Raw genomic sequence first — 24,635 nt, forward strand, 5'->3', positions numbered from 1 at the left:
AACAAAATCTCCAGGTGGTAAACATTATCAACAGTATCACAGAGAGACAGAAGTAAACCCCATTATCACAGTTTATTTTTTAAATTATTAAAACATTATTGTCAATAGAACTAGTACTAAAGTCAATAATTAAAACTGATTTATACTATTACTTTAAATACACTATTTCTAGAAGAGTCTGCTCTTTATTAATGAGTAACTGCTCATTATTAATTAATCCCCCTTTGTGATAATACTAAAAAATCATAGTTTCATAAATTTTCATAATTGAAACTGTATGAATCATTACCTATTAGTTTTATAGGAAATTTAAGATTTTTATTAAAGTAAAACACATTCAAATTAGATGAAAATAGTAAATGTTATTTTATTAAGTAATGATTTTATTAAAATGTTTTTCAAAAAATTCAATTTTTGAATTCAGTTTTTACATGAAAGAAAAATTTGTTTAATGTAAATAAGTTAAGCATAAGGATTATTATTGTACTGGTGTTTTAAGTCTTACGATTTTATTAATTTTTTTTTATTTTTTGCCATATCAAAAAAAAATGATTGAACTGGTAAAAAAATTGATTTTTTCTGCCACTTTTTTGTATTTTATTCAAATCAAAGTAAAATTTTTTAAACTTTTGTTTTCATTGATTTTGTTCAATTTATTTTCTTAGAAATAAATTCTCTTCAAATTTTGTTAGAAGGTTTTATTAGTTTGTTGAAAATTTAACAAAATAAATAACAAACAAATCTAAAATATATGCTCTCTACTCTAATATTTTAGGCTTTTACAATTTTATAATTTCCTGGCATCACAGTTCTAGACCTATGCTATAAGTAGGAAAGTACGTGAATCAGTAAAAAATGGGGTATGGGTTTTTCATTTCTTGAAGTTTCATGAGTCAGGAATGCCAAAACACAAAAAAATAAAGTGTGGGGGGGGGGGAAATGTTCATTCACACACATGTATGTATGGGTGTTGGCAAATTTCAAGCTTAATAAAATTCAACTAGATAAATGATTTTGATGAGATTTTGTACAGTGACTTGTGTATATGGGGCAATATTGGAGTCATTATCTCCAGGGGATGGGGTTTTTTGGGGTCAATTTTCACAAAATTTAGCAAAAATAACCCCACTTTATATTAAATTTAGTATATACATACATGCTTATCATTATACATTTTAAAATTAAATTATCATTTAAAAAAAAAACCGTTTGCCCCCTTACCTCAAAAATCGAAACAAGCAATCTTTTTACTTATTGCATATTTTTTAACCAAATCTTTTCTAATGTCTTCCTAGGCATAATAATTGTGTAAGCAACCCAAAAAATACTTTCGGGTCAATATTGGTGGTGGGAATGCCAATCAAAAATATAGATTTTTTTTTAATTTTTCACAATTTTTATTAATTTATCTAAACTTTTAATATTTATTAAATAACCAATAATATTTTTGGTTTAATATTATTAAATAATTCCTTTTAATATTATTAAATAATAAATGCCTGGAGATATTAAACTTTGTTGCCAGTTTCTTTTTATCTGTTGAAAATACTGTTCTAAGAAATATTTTTCAATTTGACTCCTTATTGAATTAAAAAAAGGATTATCTTCAAACAATTTCTAGCACTTAAATAACAATTTCAATAAAACAAACAGATCAAGTTTGTTTTCATTAATGATTCTGACTAAAAAAAAAAAAGTTATAACCATATGCATGAGGATATATGCAGAATCATCATAATTCATTAAAAAAATTAACAATATAAATGATAATTAGTAAATAAGAAGGAAAAAATGAAATTAATAAAATAATTATTATAAAATATGTAAATCATGTTTTAAATTAGTATTTATTAACAAAAAAAAAAAAAAAATAAAATAAATGCTTAAATAACTGATTTAATAAACATACTAATTTGTAGTTGTTCAGACAGTAACGAATACATATTCGTTCAAACAATCCCATATTAATAGACTCTCAAATTCGTTAGTACATACATACATCAGCATCCTGAACTGACATTTAAAAAGACATATATTCTCCTCTATAAAATATGCCATTTAAAAATATATATTTCAAATGACAATGTAACAATTTACCAAGGTTTAATATATTATAAAATGTACAGTTAAATATTATAATTTACATATTCAACATTACAATTTAAAATCTTAAACATGTTTGAAAATTATTTAATTTAATTGGATAAACAATAATACTATATAAAAATGTTAGTTATATTATGAACTAAATAGAAATTGAAAATATTTTTATTCTAAAATAGATTAACTGCTAAAGAGCTACAATTTAATTAACCAATATTGAAAAGTCATATATTAATATTTTACTGGTGCACTTCAAAAAAGTTAGCAGGTATGAGATTTTTAACAATACAAACATGAAGATTTTGGATCACTTAATACCAGTAAATAATTTAAAATTATTAGAAGCAAATTGATAACATTTAACGATAATATTAATTTCGTTTATAATAATATTTAATTTTATAAATATTTAAGTTATTCATTTATTTAATATTACAGTTAAAAAAATTATCTAAAAATTTTGAATGTTTCATGTTTTGTCAACATGTTAAATAACTACTTTACAACAGAAGTAATTTATTGTTTAAATAAATAAATCAAATGTAAAATACAGCTTGTGGGTGGTGTTATCACACATAGTTGTTTGTTACAATGGCATCAAAATATTTAAAATTTTATTAACTTAAGGGGCTAATGCTAATAGATCCTTAGATAGAAAGGATCCAAAATCGACTTCTATAAGCTGAGCATCTTTTAAAATGGAGTGAATCAACTAGCACAAGATATCAATTTTAGTTAATAGAAAGATGGCAAATGGATATGGGGGTCAAGGGGTTTTTAACATAGTGATTGATTTTTATCTTTTTTAATCTTATATCACAGTGCAAGATATATCTTACAAAAGAACAATCAAACACTCCAACAACTCAGTTAAAGAGGATTAGGAGATGTAATCAACAAGAAGATAAAAGGGACCTGAACGACTTAGAAATTTTAAACATTTTGATTGGTCTCCGCTCCAGAAACAGAAAACATTTTGAAAAAGGGTGATATTTCACACATTATTTACACAATGATATTAACACAATATTTCAATTTTTCCTATTTTTCAAGAGGAGGTTTAGGAGTTTAGAGGAAGCCATATCCTGAGCTAGATCCAAAAGTGATTTACTTCACAACCACAAAGAATGAGACACCAAAATTTGGTATACCTTATAATTGGATTTCTGTTAAAATCATTTTCTGTTCATTGTAAGTTATTCTAGTGATCATTGCATATGCTCTTGGAGATAGACAGATAAATGTAGTTTTGTATAAACTGATAGATCATGGAGATCCATATATCAGATACATTTTGACAAGTGCTTGACTATTGCCTTGAGTCAAAGTTTTCTACTTTTGAATACATTTTTTAATGTAATTCATTGAAGATTGCACTTCTAATTATAGTAATTTTTTCTCATATTTTATTCTAATGTATTAATCCAGCTATTAACTACATAAAATAAGAACAACAACATATCACATCCTCATTCCTAATTATCTGATTTAATACTTCATTTTATTGTTAGGGAAAAATTTTAACATACTCTGCCAGGACAACTAATGGTAAATAATTTTTAGGGTCTTATTATTAAAAAGAAATTATTTTTATTGATCTTGAGAAATGAGACATCTTTTAAATAATACACTTTGAAAACCAGAAGTAATTTTATTATAAAAACAAAGTAATAATTTAAAAAAGTCTTCAAAATGTTTAACTTTCCTTTATTTAAAAATGCAGACTAGAACTGTGGGGATTAAAAATACAGAAATAATAAAATATGTTTTAATAAAGGAATATCTAGAAATGAAAATCACTATATATTAAACTATTATTGAAATAATAACAATTTGAATATTTTTTATGTTAACTTAAGAGCACAGTGTAATAAATTTTAAAAAATCTAAAAAGATAAATAATCCTGCAAAATAATGAATGGATTTCTGTAACACAAGAATAAAAAAAAACTATGAAAATTGTGATTACCATTTCATTTTATAGATTGAATAATAAAAAAAAGAAAGAAAAAAAAATGAATGCAATACATAACAGAAGTTAAAACATATTATTAAGGTTTGAATGGAAAGCTGAAAAGCCTCACATCTGACTGAATATACTATGTTATACAACAGATTTTGCTCTGTTGTTGCACAAATAAAAAGTTGTTTTGCCTGGTTTAAACAAAAACCCATCATTCCAATGTGAATGTGATGCAAGCGAGAAATGGAAGTGAGGTATAAAATGGAGAGAGAGACTGGCAGCAGCACAAAACAATGGATCATGTGTCCGTAGGCATGGTAGTGGCATGAAGGGGGATAGTCAACGGGTAGGAATTGCAAAGTAAGGGTTAACTCATTCGCAGTTTGACAGATGCATCTACATATTTTTTATACCGCTCATAACTTCTAGCATTCTCACTGCAAAATATGTCTTTCATAAATCATTGTGGAGCTAGGTGTAAACTTACTGTACTTCACAATATTGTTTGATAAAAAGGTATATATATAATATATAAATATATATATAAAATAGCCCTCATTCTGTAAGAGTATTTCATTTACAAAAAAAAGTGGAAACAGAAAAAACAAAAAAGAAAACAGTGTCAGTGTAATACAGCTAAAAGCTATTACACTCCCAACAATCTACTAGCAAGCTTATAATAAAGAATCTTTGTTTACCTAAAGACAAAAAGGTAAAAAAAGAATGGAGATGTAAAAGAGTATTTATGTAAAAATGACAACTTTACACAAAATAGAAATAAGAATAAAACACTTACTATATTCTAATAATTAATTAATATAATACATTTCATTAAAAAAAAATTACTTTATTTATTCATAATGTATCATCAAATAAAAAAACAATTTTATGCAATCAACAAATAATGGAATTCTTTTTCAAGTTACAAAATAAAAGTATATTATTTTATATATCATTTTAATAAACATAAATATCACTTGAAAGTCTATAGATTTGTTTAATATTACCTAAAATCCCAGATATAAACATTCAATAATAATAAAATTTTAAGTAAAGTTTTTAATAGAATTAGTTTTAAAAGGATAAAATTATGAAAATATTTATGGATATACATATTGAAGGGATTCAATGCATATTGATCTAAACACACCTCCACCTCCAACTCCAACAAAATACAAGAATAATCTTTTATTAAATATAAGTTTTTTAAATTATATAAACTAACTGAACATATATTATTTTAATATAACAAATTATTTTTTAATAAAAAAAAATTAACTTCAATAAAATTAATATAAGTAATAAAGATGTTTATGGAATATAAAAATAAATTAATAATTTAGAAACATATTTAAAGTAAAAGATTTTCACATCAGTAACAGTTTCCAAAAAATCCATTTATTTAAAGATAAGGCAAATTTAAAAAGAAAGTTTACGAAACAATTTTATATTTGTTTCAAATACATGCACCAATCCAATTCAGATTTAACATTAACAGATTTAACAGAGGTTTGCCTTACACCATCATGCAGATATGTAGAATAAGGTCCAAAATAAATAGGTTTAGAAAAATAAATATAAACTTTAAAGATGTAAGTAAAAATATCTGTATAAAGAAAGTCAAAAATTAACCCTGTTAAATATTTTGTAAATCTGTTATCGAATGCTGGTTAAGTCTGCTAGATAATTGCATGTGTTGTATTATAACTGTCTACAATTGTAATGATATAATGATACAATTGTAATGATATAATATGAGGTTTGTTACTTACGTTCAAATGTCTTCAGTTGGTTATGGGTAGTTTTCTATGAGAAGCACTATTTTTGTTGTAGTTGCATTATGATTCAAGCTTATATTATTGTATATAAGTTTTTTTTTTAATTAAGAGAAAACATACTTTGGATGGAAATTGTATTATATTTGAAGTGTGCGTGCCAATTTAATATATTCAATGTACATATTATACATTTGTATAATCAATAATATTGAAACATTAAGATACAAAGTTTTTTTTTTGCATATAATGTCACTAGATCTTTTTTTTATTGATAATGATTATGGTATTTGTGATTTGTTTCTGTGAGGAAGTTGATAAATGAAAGATGTATGTAACTGCAAAGTGCTTTTATATGTTCACTGAATCTTTGTTTTAAAATAGCACCCTGTTAAATTTGTAAAACTTGTATTTACAGCAATTTAGAATGCACTGAACCATTTTGTTTGCTTAACAAGCAGTGTTCTGCATGTAGTGACTTCTTTTGTTTTGTTCTTTGTTCTGAAATATATTTTGGACGTAACTTTATACCCACTAAACAATTCATTTCAACAAACAAAATAAATAAAAAAAATCAATCAGAACCATTAAAAGGAAAGAAATTATTACACTTATATATGTATAACAAGATTAAAAAGTAATAGCTCAAAAAAATTAAAACAAAACTTTCTCAAAAAACATTTTATGTTAACAATCAATTTTATATATATATATATATATATGCATCAGGCAAACAGGATGTAGTTTCAAACATGTCTGATAAAAATATAAGAAAAGCCCAAAGTGGCAGAGTCTCTTGATATTTGCCAAGAATCTCACAGAAACAGATGCACTGTAAAATTAACAGCAGTCAAGATACTATATGTACAGTACAAATAAAATAGGGCAACTCAAATGCAATACACTCTTCGCTTCATTTTAGATATGTAAATTTGAAAAAAAAATCACCAGTTAATGCTTTTGCTAGAATCACAATGCAATAACAAGAACTTGTACTAACTGATGAAAGCTGGCTGTGTGTGGCTAAAATATTTACACTGTTATCAATAGACCACAGTAATATTGAAGTAAATGGTTGTAACCTCAGTTATACCTCATAATTTTCCATTTGCTAGAAATAATCATTTTATACAATTAATTTAGTTTCTAATCACAAATAGTAGCAATAACAAGAACTTGTACTAACTGATGAAAGCTGGCTGTGTGTGGCTAAAATATTTACACTGTTATCAATAGACCACAGTAATATTGAAATAAATGGTTGTAACCTCAGTTATACCTCATAATTTTCCATTTGCTAGAAATAATCATTTTATACAATTAATTTAGTTTCTAATCACAAATAGTAGCAGTACTAAGAAAATTGATACAAAGAACACACATTTCTGTAAAATAAATATTAGCTTATTAAAATGATAAAAAACAATTCATCAATACATTATTTGTGTCACATTATCAAAGAACTTAATTATGCATTTCAATAATACCTATTAAGAAATTATTTTTACATCAATTAATTCAATTCACCTATTTATAAAAAAAAGTTTACTTAAATTTACAATTAAGTATGAATATAAAACATATTCTTACCAGTTTCTCCAGTAGTAACAATAGCAGGAGCACTAGGAGGGCCTCGTCCAATATTATTAACAGCTATCACAAACATCTCATACTCTGTATATGGACTAAGTGCACGTATGGTGTAATGCATTGTGATAATTCCAGATATTTCACTATAAGCCTGGTTTGCGTATTTTGGTTTGTACTGTATTACGTAATACTGGAGATCCTCACTACTAGGATAAGACCATGTCAATCGTACTGAAGTTGCAGTAATTTCAGAGACTCTCACATTAGTTGGAGCTGCTGGCAATGCTGGATAACAAAAATTTAACAAATGGCTATGATAAAACTATTATTATTAGAGTCTTAAATGACAATAAACTGTAGTAAAACAATTAATAGCAGGATAAAAATTTGATTTTACACTAATTGGATCAAGTAAGTATCACTATTTCCTCTAAAGAAAATATTCCTCAGTGATTTATGTATTTGTAAAGTATTTTATAATAAACTGTACTAAAAACATTTTTATTTTTACAAATTCATAACACTTTTCTCTTAAGTTTTGTTTTTAATAATAAATTTTTTTTTATTTTTATGTGTTTCATAGATTTTATTATATTAATCTTCTCTGAATTAAATTTTCTACTAGTTTTGATAATAACATTTTTCGCAATATTGGTCATTTAAGAAAGTTATTGTACTTCAAACCTAAAAAAAATCACTGAATTTTTCTGTTTGGTTCTCCCAAGTGGTGTTCATCCAACTCCGTTCACCTTTATACCTCTTGGCGCTAGTGAGCTTCGTTCCAATGGCCTACTGCTCCAGTGGCCATTGCCACTAGGCCTGCTGCTCCAGTGGTGATGCTGATATTCCAGCATGAGGGAGTTCCCTCATTGGGCCAGATAGGGGACTACTTCATTCTTCTTCTTGATCTTCGCCTGGTGGTGGTCCAAGAGTGAATGCTCTCACATTGGCATGCTGCTGCTTATAAAGCTACAAGCCATGGTGGGGTGCAGACTGCTCTGTTGGGGTTGTTGCATGGTCAGCTGGCTTGGTGGGAGGAGCGTGTATGCGGTGCATAGGTAGACTGCAACTTCTCCCAACATCTACTTGCTAGCATCACGCTCACCTAGAGTGAGCACTGCATGTGGCAAATATATATATATATATATATATATATATATATATATACATATACTCAGTATCAAATTCAGAGTAAATGAACAATATTTTAGTTTAATTTAAATTAACCCAACAAACAAAAAGTTTTCAAAGTATATATAGCAACAACAAAATAAAGTCAATGTCATAATAAGGGATATTACAAGAAAAGTCATCACTAATAGAATTCTTATGAATCATGAGACCTTGTCAATGGGGAGGGGGCTTGAGTGCTCAGTGATACAGATAACTGGACCGAAGGTGCAACCATATCAGAGAGGTATCTGTTGACAGCCAGACTAAGGAATGATTTCTGAAAGAAGGCAGCAGCTCTTTCAGTAGTTGTTAAGGATGTAGGTCAGGACGACTTAAATGGCCATATCAACATCACTCAATCCTCTGAGTATTGCACAGCTGAAAGCAATGGAAAACTACAGCTGATATTTTTCCAAGAAAAAGTAGCTCTCTGCATTTTCATATAACAAAGATGGAGACGCCTTCCTTGGTAAAATATTCCAGAGGTAAACTAGTCCCCCGTTCAGATCTCTGGGTGGGGACTACTAAGGAAGGGGTCACCAGAAAATTAAAAATTAACATTCTACGAGTCGGAGTGTGGAATGTTAGAAGTCTAAAAAAGGTAGGTAGGTTGAAAAATTTAAAAATGGAAATGGATAGGATAAATGTAGATGTAGTAGGAATTAGCGAGGTTCGATGGGAAGAGGAAAACGACTTTTGGTCAGGTGATTTTAGAATAATTAACTCAGCTTCAAATAACAGGCAGGCAGGAGTAGGTTTCGTAATGAACAAGATGATAGGTAAGAGAGTAGAGTATTTCAAAATGCATAACTATAGAATCATAGTAATAAGGATAAAATCGAAACCTAAACCGACAACGATGTTAATGTTTATTTGTCTACAAGCACCCATGATGATGATGTTTCTTCAAAACATCATCATGATTAGTTTATATACAAAGAAATTGATGCTGCAATTAAACACATAAAAGGGGATGAAAATTTAATAATAGTTGGAAATTGGAATGCAAGCATTGGAAAAGGCAAGGAAGGAAATACAGTGGGTGAATACAGGCTGGGCAAAAGGAATGAAAGAAGGGATCAACTTATAGAGTTTTGCACGAAGTATAATTTAGTAATTGCCAACATCCAGTTTAAAAATCATAATAGAAGAATATACACATGGAAAAAGCCAGGTGATACTGCAAGGTATCAGATAGATTATATCATGGTTAAGCAAAGATTTACAAATCAACTCGTCAACTGCAAAACTTACCCTGGAGCAGACATTGATAGCGACCATAATTAAGTGATAATGAAATGTAGATTGGGGTTTAAAAACCTGAAGAAAAGGTGTCAGATGAATCGGTGGAATTTAGAAAAGCTTGAGGATGAGGAGGTAAGGAAGATTTTTGAGGAGGACATCGCTAAAGGTCTGAGAAAAAAGATAAGGTAGAAAATGTAGAAGAAGAATGGGAGAATGTTAAAAAGGAAATTTTTAAATCAGCAGAAATGAACTTGGGCAGAACAAAGAGAACTGGTAGAAAATCTTGGATTTCAGACGATATATTGTAGTTGACGGATGAACATAAAAAATATAAGAATGCTAGTGATGAAGAAAGTAAAAGGAACTATTGACAATTAAGAAATACTATAAACAGGAAGTGCAAACTAGCGAAAGAAAAGTGGATTAAAGAAAACTGTTCAGAAGTGGAAACAGAAATGAACATTGGTAAAATAGATGGAGCATATAGGAAAGTTAAGAAAAATTTTGGGGTACATAAATTAAAATCTAATAATGTGTTAAACAAAGATAGTACACTGATTTATAATACAAAAGGCAAGGTTGATAGGTGGGTGGAATACATTGAAGAGTTATACAGAGGAAATGAATTAGAAATTGTTATAGAGGAAGAAGAGGAAGTCAAAGAGGATGAAAGAGGAGAAACAATACTGAGATCTGAATTTAAGAGAGTATTAAAAGATTTGAATGGCAGAAAGGCTCCTGGAATAGACCAAATACCTGTAGAATTACTGCACAGTGCAGGTGAGGAAGCGATTGATAGATTATACAAACTGGTGTGTAATATTAATGAAAAAGGGTTCTGTCAGACTTCAAAAAGAGTGTTATTGTCATGATACCAAAGAAAGCAGGAGCAAATAAATGCGAAGAATACAGAACAATTAGCTTAACCAGCCATGCATCAAAAATCTTAACTAGAATTCTGTACAGAAGAATTGACAGGAGAGTGGAAGAAGTGTTAGGAGAAGGCCAATTTGGTTTCAGGAAGAGAATAGGGACAAGGGAAGCAATTTTAGTGTTCAGATTAATAGTAGAAGGAAGATTAAAGAAAAACAAACCAACATACTTGGCATTTATAGACCTAGAAAAGGCATTCGATAACATAGACTGGAATAAAATGTTCAGCATTTTAAACAAATTAGGGATAAAATACGAAATAGAAGAACAATTGCTAACATTTACAGGAACCAAACAGCAACAATAATAATTGAAGAACATAAGAAAGAAGCCATAATAAGAAAGGGAGTCTGACAAGGATGTTTCCTATCCCCGTTACTTTTTAATCTTTACATAGAACTAGCAGTTAATGATGTTACACAGTGTTCACAGTTAATGATGTTGAACAGTTTAAATCCAGAGTAACAGTACAAGATGAAAAGATAAAGATGCTACGATTTGCTGATGATATAGTAATTCTAGCTGAGAGTAAAAAGGATTTAGAAGAAACAATGAACAGCATGGATGAAGTCCTATGCAGGAACTACTGCATGAAAATAAACAAGAACAAAACAAAAGTAAGAAATGGAGTAGAACTAGCGAAGATGGACCACTGAATGTAAAAACAGGAAGAGAAAAGATTATGGAGGTAGAAGAATTTGGTATTTAGGAAGTAGAATTACTAATGATGGACGAAGCAGAAGTGATATAAAAGGCCAAATAGCACAGGCAAAACGAGCCTTCAGTCAGAAATATAATTTGTTTACATTAAAAATTAATTTAAACGTCCGGAAAAGATTTTTGAAAGTATATGTTTGGAGCATAGCTTTATATGGAAGTGAAACTTGGATGATTGGAGGACCTGAGAAGAAAAGATTACAAGCTTTTGAGATGTGGTGCTATACGAGAATGTTAAAAATTAGATGGGTGGATAAAGTGACAAATAAAGAGGTGTTGCAGCAAATTGATGAAGAAAGAAGCATTTGGAAAAATATAGTTAAAAGAACAGACTTATAGGCCACATATTAAGGCATCCTGGAATAGTCACTTTAATATTGGAGGAACAGGTAGAAGAAAAAAATTATGCAGGCAAGTAATGTTTGGAATATGTAAAACAAATTGTTAGGAATGTAGGATGTAGGGGGTATACTAAAATGAAACGGCTAGCACTAGATAGTCTTGGAGAGCTGCATCAAACCAGTCAAATGACTGAAGACAAAAAAAAATGTATAATGATTGTTCTCTCTTGGGATGGCCATGCAGCTTGGTGAAAAAAATTCAAATTTTTTCCTCAAAGATTAATATCTAGGTTGTGATGATAGATTTATGAGAGCAGTTTATCAGGAATGATAATTTCTCATACACTATACTCAATGCCATTTCATTATCAAAATAAAATTTAGGAAGAATTTTTAGCTAGAAAAGAAAGCCAACTCATGGTAGGAATAAGAAAATATGGAACCTTTAGGCAATCTTCAAAAAAGATCCAACATTAATTAGTATTCCTTCTTAGTTTATGGGTGAAGGAATAATCAATTGCAGGCTAACAAATTTAAAAAGAAATTTGGACACTCAAAATTATAATACAAGAAATGGAACAAGTAGCTTCTTGGAGGTCTAAAGAAAAACATTACCTGAATATAAGCCATCCACGTAGGGCCAAAGTTCATAATTACTATATGTTATTGGTAATTTTAATAAAATAAACTTATTTATATGTAGGTTAAACATTTTTTAATTAAAAAAATATTTTTACTATACTGAAGAATTCCTTTTTGAATATTTTTGGGATCTAACATCTTAGATATAATTAATGTGAAAAATTAGGAGAAAACATTTTTTTTATTAGTAAAAAAACTAAATGATAAAAAATAAAAATAAAATGATAATACTTACACTGAACTTTAACCATAGTCACTGCTTCGATTACACCAAGAGCAGAAGCTGCAACACAAGTATAATTTGCAGATTCTTGTATATTTGTTAATTCAAGAATATTACGTCCAATAGGTAATTTATCTTCTGGTGTTAAATCTTGTGCAGGGTCTCGTCGCCATTTTACATAAGGCATAGGTGAACCAACTGCTACACAAGTAAGATTAAGATCTTGTCCTAACATAACTTCATACATCGGTTGAGGTCGGATAGTAAACTGAGGTGGCACTCTACGAACTGTAACAATAAAGTAATATTCATTTGATTTGATATAAAAGAAACAGAGTATTTTTAAAAATATACAACAACGTGTGTGTGTGTGTGTGTGTGTGCGCGCGCGCGCGCGCAAGACAAACTCATTATTCAAATGGAATAATCATAAAAGTATGAGTTAATATTCTTTAATGACAACAGATAACTGTATAAATGAATCATCAAAAACTAGAGTCTAAGGATTCTAAATCAATTTTAGTTAGACGTCTCTTCAACTGCTTTCTGTCCTACTACAATTCATCTTCCCATCCTTTCTTCATACACTTCACCAAATCCCTCTTAATTAAATTTAACATCTCTTCCTTGATCTCCCCTAGGGTCTCTTCCTTAGCTTTTCATATCCATTACCTGTTAGGCAATCAGCCTTCACCTATTCCAGTCTTCAAAACTGTGTTACTAACCACAGTTTTGTTATTCCATTTTCTTTTCTTTGGCCTCCATCCTTAGAACTCACTTTCACATTTATAATCCATATTTCATTACTGTCTCTTCTAATCATTCTATTTCTATATTAATTATCACATCTAACTTAAAAACCACCATTTCAAAGTAATGATGGTTTTGAACAACAGTAGAAGAAAGAATTGTTAATGGATAATTGAAATTGGATGCACTAAACATAGAACATATTTAATTTTGACAATCAATAATTTGTAAAAGCTTGCTTCCTCTTGAAGTTTTTTTTCCAAAGAAAAGCATATCTTTTCATCACAATACAAATAATATATTTTGTAATATATCATTAATAATATACAATTAATATATTATTTGTAATATACTCCTTAAAATTTTTTTTCCTAACAATACATGCATGCTAGACTACTTATCAGTGAAGAGTGCTGAAAGTCGGTGAAGTGTTTTAAATCATGCTGCTACAACATAAAAAACCTCTTAATGAAAACCTCTTAAATTAACTCAGTTTAACATTCGGTAATGTTACAGTTTTGAAACGATAATGTAAAAAACTCTTTAAAAGAAAATTGTGGATTCAAACAATGCTAATTATACTATAATAAAAAGAAAACCAAATTGTAACAACATATCATTACACTGTTATATGTATTAATTTAAATAGTTTTAATTTTCTGCTTTATTCTATTTCAATATAAACAATACACAAAATTCAATCCGAAATGTTGTATTCAATCAGAAATATCAGTTAACATACAGTTCACAGAGACATGTTATATTAATGTTAATATGATATACAGATTTTATATGAATGTTTATGTAACATATGAAACTGCTACTAACCATAATGTTGATTTCAACTGAAAAAGTTATTTTGTAAAATAAAGTCCTAAATGCTAATGATCAAATTATTAAATAAAAAATATTTTCGTTTTTATTCTTCTCTAATGTGTTAATTATTAAATTAAATAAAATACCATAATAATATGTAATTTTTAAGTAAATAAAATTCTTTGTAACAAAAAATGCAGTAGGTCAAAACATATTAATACGAAGAAAATTTTATCCCAATTAGAGTATGAGACATTTCATTTTATTTAGTTAAATTTAGTAGTTTATGTCTGACAATTATTACAATTTTTGGTTTTTTTCTAATTATATACATTTTGGAGGAGTTTAAAAGACTAGCCTCAAGGCCCAGTCATTTTGTCAATCTTGTTACTCTGGATAGCAATTCATATATTATTTAATTGCACATTATTTATATATAAAATAACTATATTGTTAGTTCTCTCAAGATATTAAAATTAAAAGCTTTAACCAATGTGTTCCCCATCTATATCAGTATCTTGTAGGCTATTAGTTAATTTCTTCTTAACAACTTTATTTTAAAACAATTTGTCTGTTTTAAAAAATAACAGAATTCTTTTTAAAAATAAAAAAAAAACAATATACGTGACATTTTTTTTTTAATTTTAGATCTTAATTAAATATTATTATTTAAAAATTTGATAATTAAAATTGAATTAATTAAAAATAAAAAATAAACACAATTCCAATAGTTAGGGAATAATTTATATTTAAAAAATCTCAACATTCAACAACTAGAATGAAATTTTAGAAATCCAAAACCAGAACTAGACCTCAAGCAATTGTCAGTAGTTACGGTGAGATAAATGTAAACTATCTTGCTTTTTTAATTCTTATGTTGTTAACACTATAAGATTCAAATAAAGTTATTTATTTATATATGTACGATGTTTTGGAATGCAATAAAAAATAACAATTCTAGAAAATATTCCTATTAATTAAATGAATACTGAAATAAATGAATATGCTATGTAATTAATTATGTTGGTTGTCTCTTCAAGACAACCAACTGGACAGCAGCTCAATTGAGTTTGGCTTTTGTCTTTAATATTCCATAATCTATCTTCTTTTTTCAGATAATTACCAGCAATGGACATTGCAGATTGTTGAAATCTAAAAATCCTATGGGCAGTAATAAAATGCCCAACTGATGCAAAAGTAAAAAAAAAAATCTTGTTGAAATCAAATGTTCCAACTAGAGTTGTAATTACATATCATTTATGTTAAATGAATAGAATGGGTAAATAAAATAGTTTATATATCATGCCAAAGCAACAGAAAGATCATGATATGAAAGTTATATAACAGACAGAGGTTTGAACACACTGTAATATTTCTTGTCAATATGCTTACCTGTATTCAGTTGTAAAAAAAAAAGTGATTGATTAATAAAAAAAACAAAAAATCTTTTCATTTAGTCCATAAAGATAAGCATAAATCAGTAGTGGTACCCCTTGAATAAATAATATTTTTATGCATTGACTATTTTGTTTTTCATAATTGTGTCAACGCATAGTACTATAATTATATAGATTATTCACAGCGAAATTGTACGTGAAAACGAACAGTTGGGTTATACAGTCTTTGAAAACCCTGTTGTAAGATATATTGATGTTACAGTTATATACCTGAATTATAATTGATGTTTTTTTTAAAAATATTTATTAAACTCTTTAAAAATTTGATTGATTTAAATTGCTATAGCATGCTTGATGCTATGACTATATAGTCCACAATTAACTTTTTATTAACCTGTCATGTCATAGAGGTTGATTTCAGTAATATGTTTCCATAATATATGGGTTGTAACAGCAAAATATTACACTGACTTCTCTCCAGTGTTTTTATGAAAGCATATTTACAGTATTAATGTGTGCTAATGGTAGCAGGTTTCTGTCTGTTACAGTAGGAAAAATGTGGAAAAGCATAAAATGCCATATATCAACCCTAGCACACTCAAAGATTATAACAAATTTGTTCAAGCTTACTTGTTTATTATTATGCACTGTCATAGTAACAGTACTTTTCTAAAGCTCAATGTAGCTAGAATGCACTGAGTAGTTCCTATTAGAAGTTGAAAATGCTTAAATGTTACTGTATCATTGCATACTGTCCATCAGTAAAAAATAATATTTTGAATTTTTTTAATTTATTATTTTTTTAGTGAATAAGCATGTAACACTGGTACAGCTCATTATGGGAAACTTTATTACACTAAAGATAAAAAAAAATGTATAGTCTTGTTAGATAATGATACCCAAACTTAGGTAGCAAGCAGGATCCAGATTCAGAATAAGATCTGATAAAAAATGATTAAAACAAATCTTATAAATCTCATTATTTTCACTCTCACTGCCCATATAATTCTGCTAATAGTAGCTTCACCTTATTTCAATCAGTAATACAAGATTTTATATGATACCTGTTATGGCTGTAAAAAGTGCACTAATGTGAATTAGTATTAATGTTTTCACAGATTATAATAATGTACCAGAACATTTTTTTCCTGTAACCATGATATTTGTTCAATTATCAGTTCAATTTTCTTGTTCAATAAGATGTACACTTTTACCAAACTTCTTTTATCATTTACTTCTTTAAAGTATTAACGTGTGCTAAAGATATATACAGAGTGATTTTTTAGTCCTGTTACCAATTTTAAATGTAATTTAAGAAAGGGAAATTTAGGTGGAATAAAAAAATGTATTTGTTACTTACAAAAGAGATTTAATAAAAAGCTATTACTTACATAATTGTCAAAGAATATGCTGAAAATGCCCACCCCTTGCACAGACACATACATGCACAGACTCTTTTTAGCGTATTAGCAGAAACCTTTTTAAGAGTTGCATTGGAAATATTCATGATTAAGTCTGTAATATTGACTTTAAGTTCATCAATAGTGTGAGGATTGTTTTTGAAGGCCTCGGACTTAATATAGCTCCACAAAAAGTAGTCAGGAGATGTGAGGTCTGGGGACCTTGAAGGTCATAAGCCGTTGCTTATTATTCAATCATCAAAGAACTCTTGCAGAAAATCCATGGTTTCTTGAGACGTGTGGCATGTAGCGCCTACTTGCTGAAACCAGCAATACTGTTCTTGAGGTTCCAGGAGGGACACAAATTGGTGCACAATATTCCTGTATACTTCATCATTTACTGTCTGTTCGAAGAATATGGGTCCAAGTATACGATGACGAGATATCGCACACCACACACCAATTTTTTCTGTGTCATATATGAACACCAGATCAATAACAATTTAACTATTCAAATGGAAAAATAACATTCGAAAGAAAATGAAACAAAAAGTTAACTTTTATTTTGTACACTAATGTATTCATGAGTATGTAATTAAAAACATAATAATTTTAGATTACATAAGCAATTGAATTCTATGATTTTTATATAGTTAAACAAAGAAAATTTATAAATTGATTATATTACAATTACTTGAATATTGAAAGAATTAATGTAAAAATTAAAATTAAGAAATCCAACAGGTAATGGCTATAACAATTAATATACTACAAAAATTAAAACAAATTCTGTCAGTAAAAATGAATTTAAAAAAGTGATTTAAGAGCTTTTTAAATTATCTGATGGAAACTCTGAGAGAGGAGAAAATTTAAAAAAAAGAAAAAAAAACTATTAGGTAGGAAATTATTAGCAAAACAAGATTTAAAAAACTGAACACAACAAAAAATAAATAAATTGAACATATTTTTTTTAAACAAATTCCAAATACTCAGTAATATTTTTATCATTAAAGAAATAAGAAGATTAATACAAAAAAATAATACAGCACAGTAATAAGATTAAAACATGAAAATGAAACTGAAGTTAGGTAAGTGAAGGGAAAAGCTTAAAGACAGATGATTTGTTAGAAAGGTAGTACTGTACGCCAATGGCATTACATTTGAAAGCAAACACTACCCACTCAGCTTGATGAAAAACAACTCCATCAAGCCTTGTCCCTATTTTACAAACACAAAAAAAAATATAACACACACAAATGCAGATTAACTTTGTATGCATGACAGGCGACAAACTTGTGCTTGCTTTTATAACAAATTATCTAACTTCTAATTCAGTCAAGTTTGCTAATTCACACAATACTCCAAAACCTTTTAGCTTACAATATTATTTCAAAATACTTGCATGTTAGTGATAAAACTTTAAAAAACAATATTCTTTGAAAGTCCAATAAAATTAATAATAGAATTCACAATTTTAATAATACTAATTTGATAGACAATTTTTAAAAACTGTAATAATTTTAAAGACGAGATTGATATTTAGATGCTAAAAATAATTTTCTACATACAATTCAAATTATAAAGATTAAGGAAAATGTCACATATTTTTTATTTTCATTTGATTCAGTGAAAATGAAAATAATTATAATTTAATTTTTGCGTTTTTTATTATATTTAATGTATTTACTATTACATCAATAAATATAAAATTGTAAAATGATTAAAAAGTCTACAATCAGGAGTATAATTTATTACTTAGATCAACTTATATGCATGACTTGTTTACTTTCTTATAATCATAAAAATGTTTTCTATATTTCCAGTTACATCAGTTGTCAAATATGGGGAAGGAAAGAGAACTGATGTTACAACAATGAACACACACATTGTGTAGTTTGTTTTTTTATTCTGTAATAAAATACATCACAGAAGTTCTTCTATGATGTATTATACATTGCGATTCATTTTTATTTGTCCAATTTAATTTTTTAGAGTTTTTGAAAATTTAATTACATAAACATTGATGCATTAAATTATTTAATGCATTTTTTGATAATTAAAATCTGATGACTGAAACTTAATAACTCACTTCTTAGTAATGGTAAAAATTTAAGAGTGGTCTTATTTTATTAGATAAAATTGTTTTATTTACTTAATACAATTTAATATCATTACTAAAATGTTAAAAAAACAGAAAACAAAAACTAATAAAAGTATCCTCCTTCTTTGATCACATTTTAATCTAATACACTCAAATGAAATGTGAAAAATTTTAACAATTGGTCTAGTTACTGCCTAATTTATAATTTATAATTATTCATCGTTCTCTCTCAATTTGGATGTTGTTCTGATCTAGCCTAATTTCAATTAGCAGCTATTTCAGTAGGAATGATTTTATAAAACTATAAGAGCATGGTACATTCTTATCAATATACTAAATAAGAATATGTAAAGAGTAATTAAGAAGAAACCTTTGCAACAAAGGTATGAAATGATATTTAAAACAAGAAAATTAAAAGTAATTGCTACAAAGAGGAAAATGATCTAAAGTTCCTTCCTAAAAGCTATGGATATCCTTTGGTGAACTCCAGTTCATAAAATAAATAATTTTCTTGTAAAAGTTATATAAATTATAATGGTGTGAAATAGTTAATAACATTTTTACTCAACTTATTATAATCACTGTATCCATGAAATAATAATAAAAGTTTTCATTACTGTAACATAATCAATACATTGTAGTTTTTAATTTTTTTAAAAATCAACATTACTTATTAAAATATCTATTATTAATTATTCTCAATAACTGGATAATGATTTGTATAAAATGGGAAGTAATATGAGAAAAAATTAATTATTAGACACTTGATAGAACTTATTTATAGGCTGTTTTCGGTCTGACATGGTTGCTGGTTAAAAAGTACACAAAAAGGAGACTTTCCTTTATTTCTTAAAAGAAATTTTGGTAATCAAGTACCAAAATTGGGTAGATTAGTGCAGCAAAAATTGAGAAACAAAATAACACCCTTGATTTTTTATTGTTCTTATGAAGTGAATTATCAAGGTTCAAGCTCACCAGAAAAGAAATAACATGAGTATTATTATGCTATAGAAATAAACATGAATAGTTAACAAGAATTAATAGTTCAAAGTGGTTTATTAAAAAGGAATTTGCAAGTTCAAAATCAGTTGGACCAATTGAGAAAAATCTTTTAGTGATTTTTAAACTACATCTGCATGATAAAAACAAGGTAAACTGTGTGAGAAATATACAGTGATATTCATAACCAAATTTGTGAATTAAAGAGAATATGGCAGCATGTACTATGAATCTTGGGCCTAATCCTCTCTGTCTAACTTCTAAACGTTTCTTGCAAATCTTCAGTTTAAAAATTAACTATAAAATGAAAGAAAAGACTTTGTAATTGTTTAAAAGATGTTTTTAAAAAATAAAAAAAGGCCTAAATTTTATGATAGGAATGTAAAATAATGAAATGTTGTTCCGGTCCCTTTCTATCCACCTGGTCTAATGCTGCACGCATCAGGTGATTTCGGAGTTGAGAGTTCCAATGTTCAAATCCTGGTAAGGGCAGTTACTTCTACATGGATTTGAACACTAGATCATGGATACCAGTGTTCTTTGGTGGTTGGGTTTCAATTAACCGCCACACATCTCAGAAATGGTCAACCTGAGACTGTACAAGACTTCACTTACACTCATACATATCATCCTCATTCATTCTCTGAAGTAATACCTGATGGTCATTCCTTTCTGGAATCATAATAAACATTTAAACCTAGTTAATTAACTAAAAGTTATTCAAAAAAGTTTAAGGTTATGTAATAAAAAAATATAAAATGCAGAAAAAATACAAATCTGAAAATATAGAAAAAAAACTGTTTCAGCTTCAAAACTGATAATACTAATTTTAAATAATGACGGTTAGTTTTATGAATGCACAACCAAGTAAGCAACAACACACACTTCAACTCACATCCATAAAAAAGGTATTGATTGATTAACTAAAAAAAATTTTAGTAAATTATTTTCATACTTCATAATTATAGAAGTACATTAGGGAGTACATTTAATATACTATGTAATAATGACTATGCTACAGCAAACAATTCTGTAGTTGTATAATTTATAAAAAAGAGTTTTTGTTTATAAAGATATTATTTAATTTTTTCTTCTGATTAAAGTAAATTAACTATTACTATTATTCTATAATCAGTACCATAAAAAGTAATTTTACTTTTCTGGAGAGAATAATCCCGACCAATTCAATTACTTTCTATACATTCATGCTAATTTATTATAATTTCTGCTTTACATATTACATAGATTATTTAATTCTGCCCAACTGCACAGAAAGTAAAAAAAATGTCATAAAAAGGACAAAAAAGAAATTATTTTTATAATCAGTTTTCTAGGATATTTAAATAAAATAGAGTTTAGTTGTATAAGATCTAAAAAAAACTAATTTGAATAATATTATTATTTACATTCATTGACATTGAAAAAATCATCATTGATGTTAACTGGTTTAAATAAACTGATTTAACTAAAAGAATGGTTTTTTTTTGTAATCTTACATTAAGTTAATTGAACCGATATATATACTACAGCACCGTTTCTCAACATTTCAGTATTTGCAACCCACTTTTCAATCATATATTTCATTATATAATATACAGTAAACTGTATACAATAACTTGTATACAATAATAATGTATTTTGAGTATTTTGGCGCTAAAGTTACATTACAGCCTTAATTACAAACCTTACAAATTACCAAGAATAAGTAAATTTATTGACATTTGGCAACACCGATCCGCTGCATTGAGAACCCAAAATTGATGCCTCTCTATTGCTCTATATCTTATGTCCACCATACTGGACATTCTCATGGCTTCATGAGAGGTTTCGATTTGTCTCAAACATTCTGGAACATCTGTGCAAATGTCTATAATCCTGCATCTCATGTTCAATTCCAGCCAGCCTCAGTTGAGTAGATCCTTCTATCGCTACCAAATCTGTCTATTCGTTATGATGGTTTATTGATTTATTTGGTAGTGGTAATCTATTGTGAATGTGTATGTTGTAATTTGCGTGTTAATTATAATTCATGGTATTAAATATTCACGGGAGTAGATTTATACAGAATCATGGATAAATTTTTAAGTGGGCATAAGTAAGCATTAGACGACAGTGAAGCATCAACAAGCGTACAGACAAGCATGATTCCGAAAATAAAATCAAAAAAATATTCTCAAGAATACTTAAATTATTTGAGTTTACCAGTACTGAAGTAAATGAACAAGAAAGGCTGCTGTGTGTCATTTACTCAAAAATTTTGGAAGCAGACAGCATGAAACCTAATAAACTTAAACGATATTTGGAAACTCTTCATAGTGAGAACGCTAACAAACTCTGATTTTTTGAATTAAGATTAAAATCAAATGAAAAACAACTTCATTTAAAAAAAAAACCTTTGTCTGTGAATGAAAAAGCTTTACTTACACCTTACAAAGTTTAATAAAAAAATTGCTAGATGTACAAAGCCTCACACCATTGGTGAAGAGTTTATTTTGCCAGCTGCAATTGAGACTGTAGAAATGAGCAATAAAGATGCTCATTTCATTGTCTATGTTTGGTTTTGTGATGGTATGTGAGTAGTAGAAGAACTACTTTTCTACAAACCAATATAACTCAAATCAACACCACTCACATTATTTGCTATTTTAAATGATTTTATAAATGAGGCAAACATAGAGTGGAAAAACTGTGTTGGGATACACATCAATAATAGTTGTAATTCCAGAGTATACAAGTACTTATGTAACAAAAATCTCCACAGTGTGCCTAGACATATTGCATGATCCACAGAGAAGCTCTGGCTTCCAAAGGAATGAGTCCTGGTCTGAATATTGTGCTAATGACAGCTGTAACTGTAGTAAATTATATGAGTCCCCTAAAATCAAGAATATTTTCTACATTTTGTAAAGACATAGGTGTAATACATTCAGCGTTACTATTTTATTGCGAGACAAGATGGTTATCACGTGAGAAATTTTTGAAATATGTTTATGAATTAAGAGATGAAATCGTCATTTTTCTAGAAGAGGAAAACCGACTGGAAGCTGAGAAGTTTTGAGATGATTTATTTGTGAATCATGGAATTAGCTACTTGGTAACATATTCGAGAAATTAAATAACTTGAATCTTCAACTCCAAGTAGTAAATACACATATGTTAGATACGAGTAATAATGTTAATGCTTTTTGTAGAAAATTAGAATTGTGGAGCAGAAGTTTAAAGCAAAAAAAACTTAAAAATGTTTACAAATGTGGATGAATGTGTTAAAACTTACAAGACTGAAGAACAACATGTGAAAGTTATTTTTGTAACCATAGAAAATCATTAGCTACACCGGCAAAGAATTTTTCAAAGTATTTTTTTTAAATTGTTAACAACAACTAGGTAGCAAATTATAAGTGGGTTAGGGAACCATTTCAAAATACTACCAATGGGCTCTCAACTGCTGAAGAAGAAATCTTCATAGACTTCATGGCAAGTGATGAAATCAAAAGACAATTTAGCAATAAATCATTCTTTTAATTTTGGGCAGGGGTGGATGATAAGTTTTCTGCACTGTAATAAAGAGCATTTCGTATCCTATTATCATTTTCAACATCCTACCTTTGTGAAACCAGATTTTCTGTGCTGGCTGCTTTTTTAGCTGTATCTCAGCTAAATATAGAAAAAGAACTCAGAGTGTCTATTTCTAAAACGTTGCTCTGCAAGACAGGCCCAAGGGAGTCACTAATAATTATTAAATTTGTTTTTAAGTTAGTATTGATAAGTTAATTATTAAATGCATTGTGTAATACTGACACAATCCGATTTATAAGTGTATTATATCAGTGTGAATATTTATTTTATTATTTATTATGTGAGAATGTATTTTGTTTTGCTTTTCTTTCAGAAAATTAATACATTTCTTTAGTAATATTTTATTTTTGATATGCTTGCGCCCCCCATTTAGTGATAGCATGCCTCAAGGGGGGTGCATCCCACAGGTTGAGAAACACTACACTACACTGTTTGTTTTAAAATTGAATGCTATTTTATGACTGGTTAATATCACTGTAGAATTTAATTATCTGTGAATGGGCTTTTGATTGATTGATGAAAAAGAGGTAGCAATTGGCATAATACATTTACAGGGACCTATCAATAATTAGGGGTAAATAATTGTTGGAGAATTATTTAGATGAAAGGGTATGGAGTAGGACAATCAGCAGTAATTTAACTTAGAATAGTAGGAGAGATAGTGACATAAATTATGTTTTACGATATTACAATACTGTGTAATTTGGTTTCTGTTAATTCCATTGTTATCCTTTATATAAGTCAAATTTCTCACTGAAGATTCGGTCACCATAACCAAATCTTTATAACCACAAAGCTTAGAGACTTGGTAGTAAAATCTTTATTCTGTGCTGCAGATACACACCAAGAATGGTTCTTAAAAATAAATTAATGCTTTTTTAAAGGGGATTA

General features: G+C 28.1%; 1 protein-coding gene across 6 annotated transcripts in view; it reads right to left on the minus strand.

Moving 5' to 3' along the window:
• The window catches only part of Lar (tyrosine-protein phosphatase Lar), a 1,154,003-nt gene that overhangs the window by 113,542 nt on the left and 1,015,826 nt on the right, over positions 1-24,635 (minus strand). For all 6 annotated transcript variants that reach the window (XM_075368293.1, XM_075368291.1, XM_075368292.1 and 3 more), the window contains 2 exons: positions 12,718-12,993; positions 7,432-7,716 (listed from right to left, as the gene is read on the minus strand). In XM_075368293.1, coding sequence (XP_075224408.1) covers positions 7,432-7,716; positions 12,718-12,993 — 561 coding nt within the window. The remainder of the gene's footprint in view (positions 1-7,431; positions 7,717-12,717; positions 12,994-24,635) is intronic.

The sequence above is a fragment of the Lycorma delicatula genome, chromosome 6 (genome assembly GCF_047948215.1).
Source record: "Lycorma delicatula isolate Av1 chromosome 6, ASM4794821v1, whole genome shotgun sequence".
Lineage (NCBI taxonomy): Eukaryota > Metazoa > Arthropoda > Insecta > Hemiptera > Fulgoridae > Lycorma > Lycorma delicatula.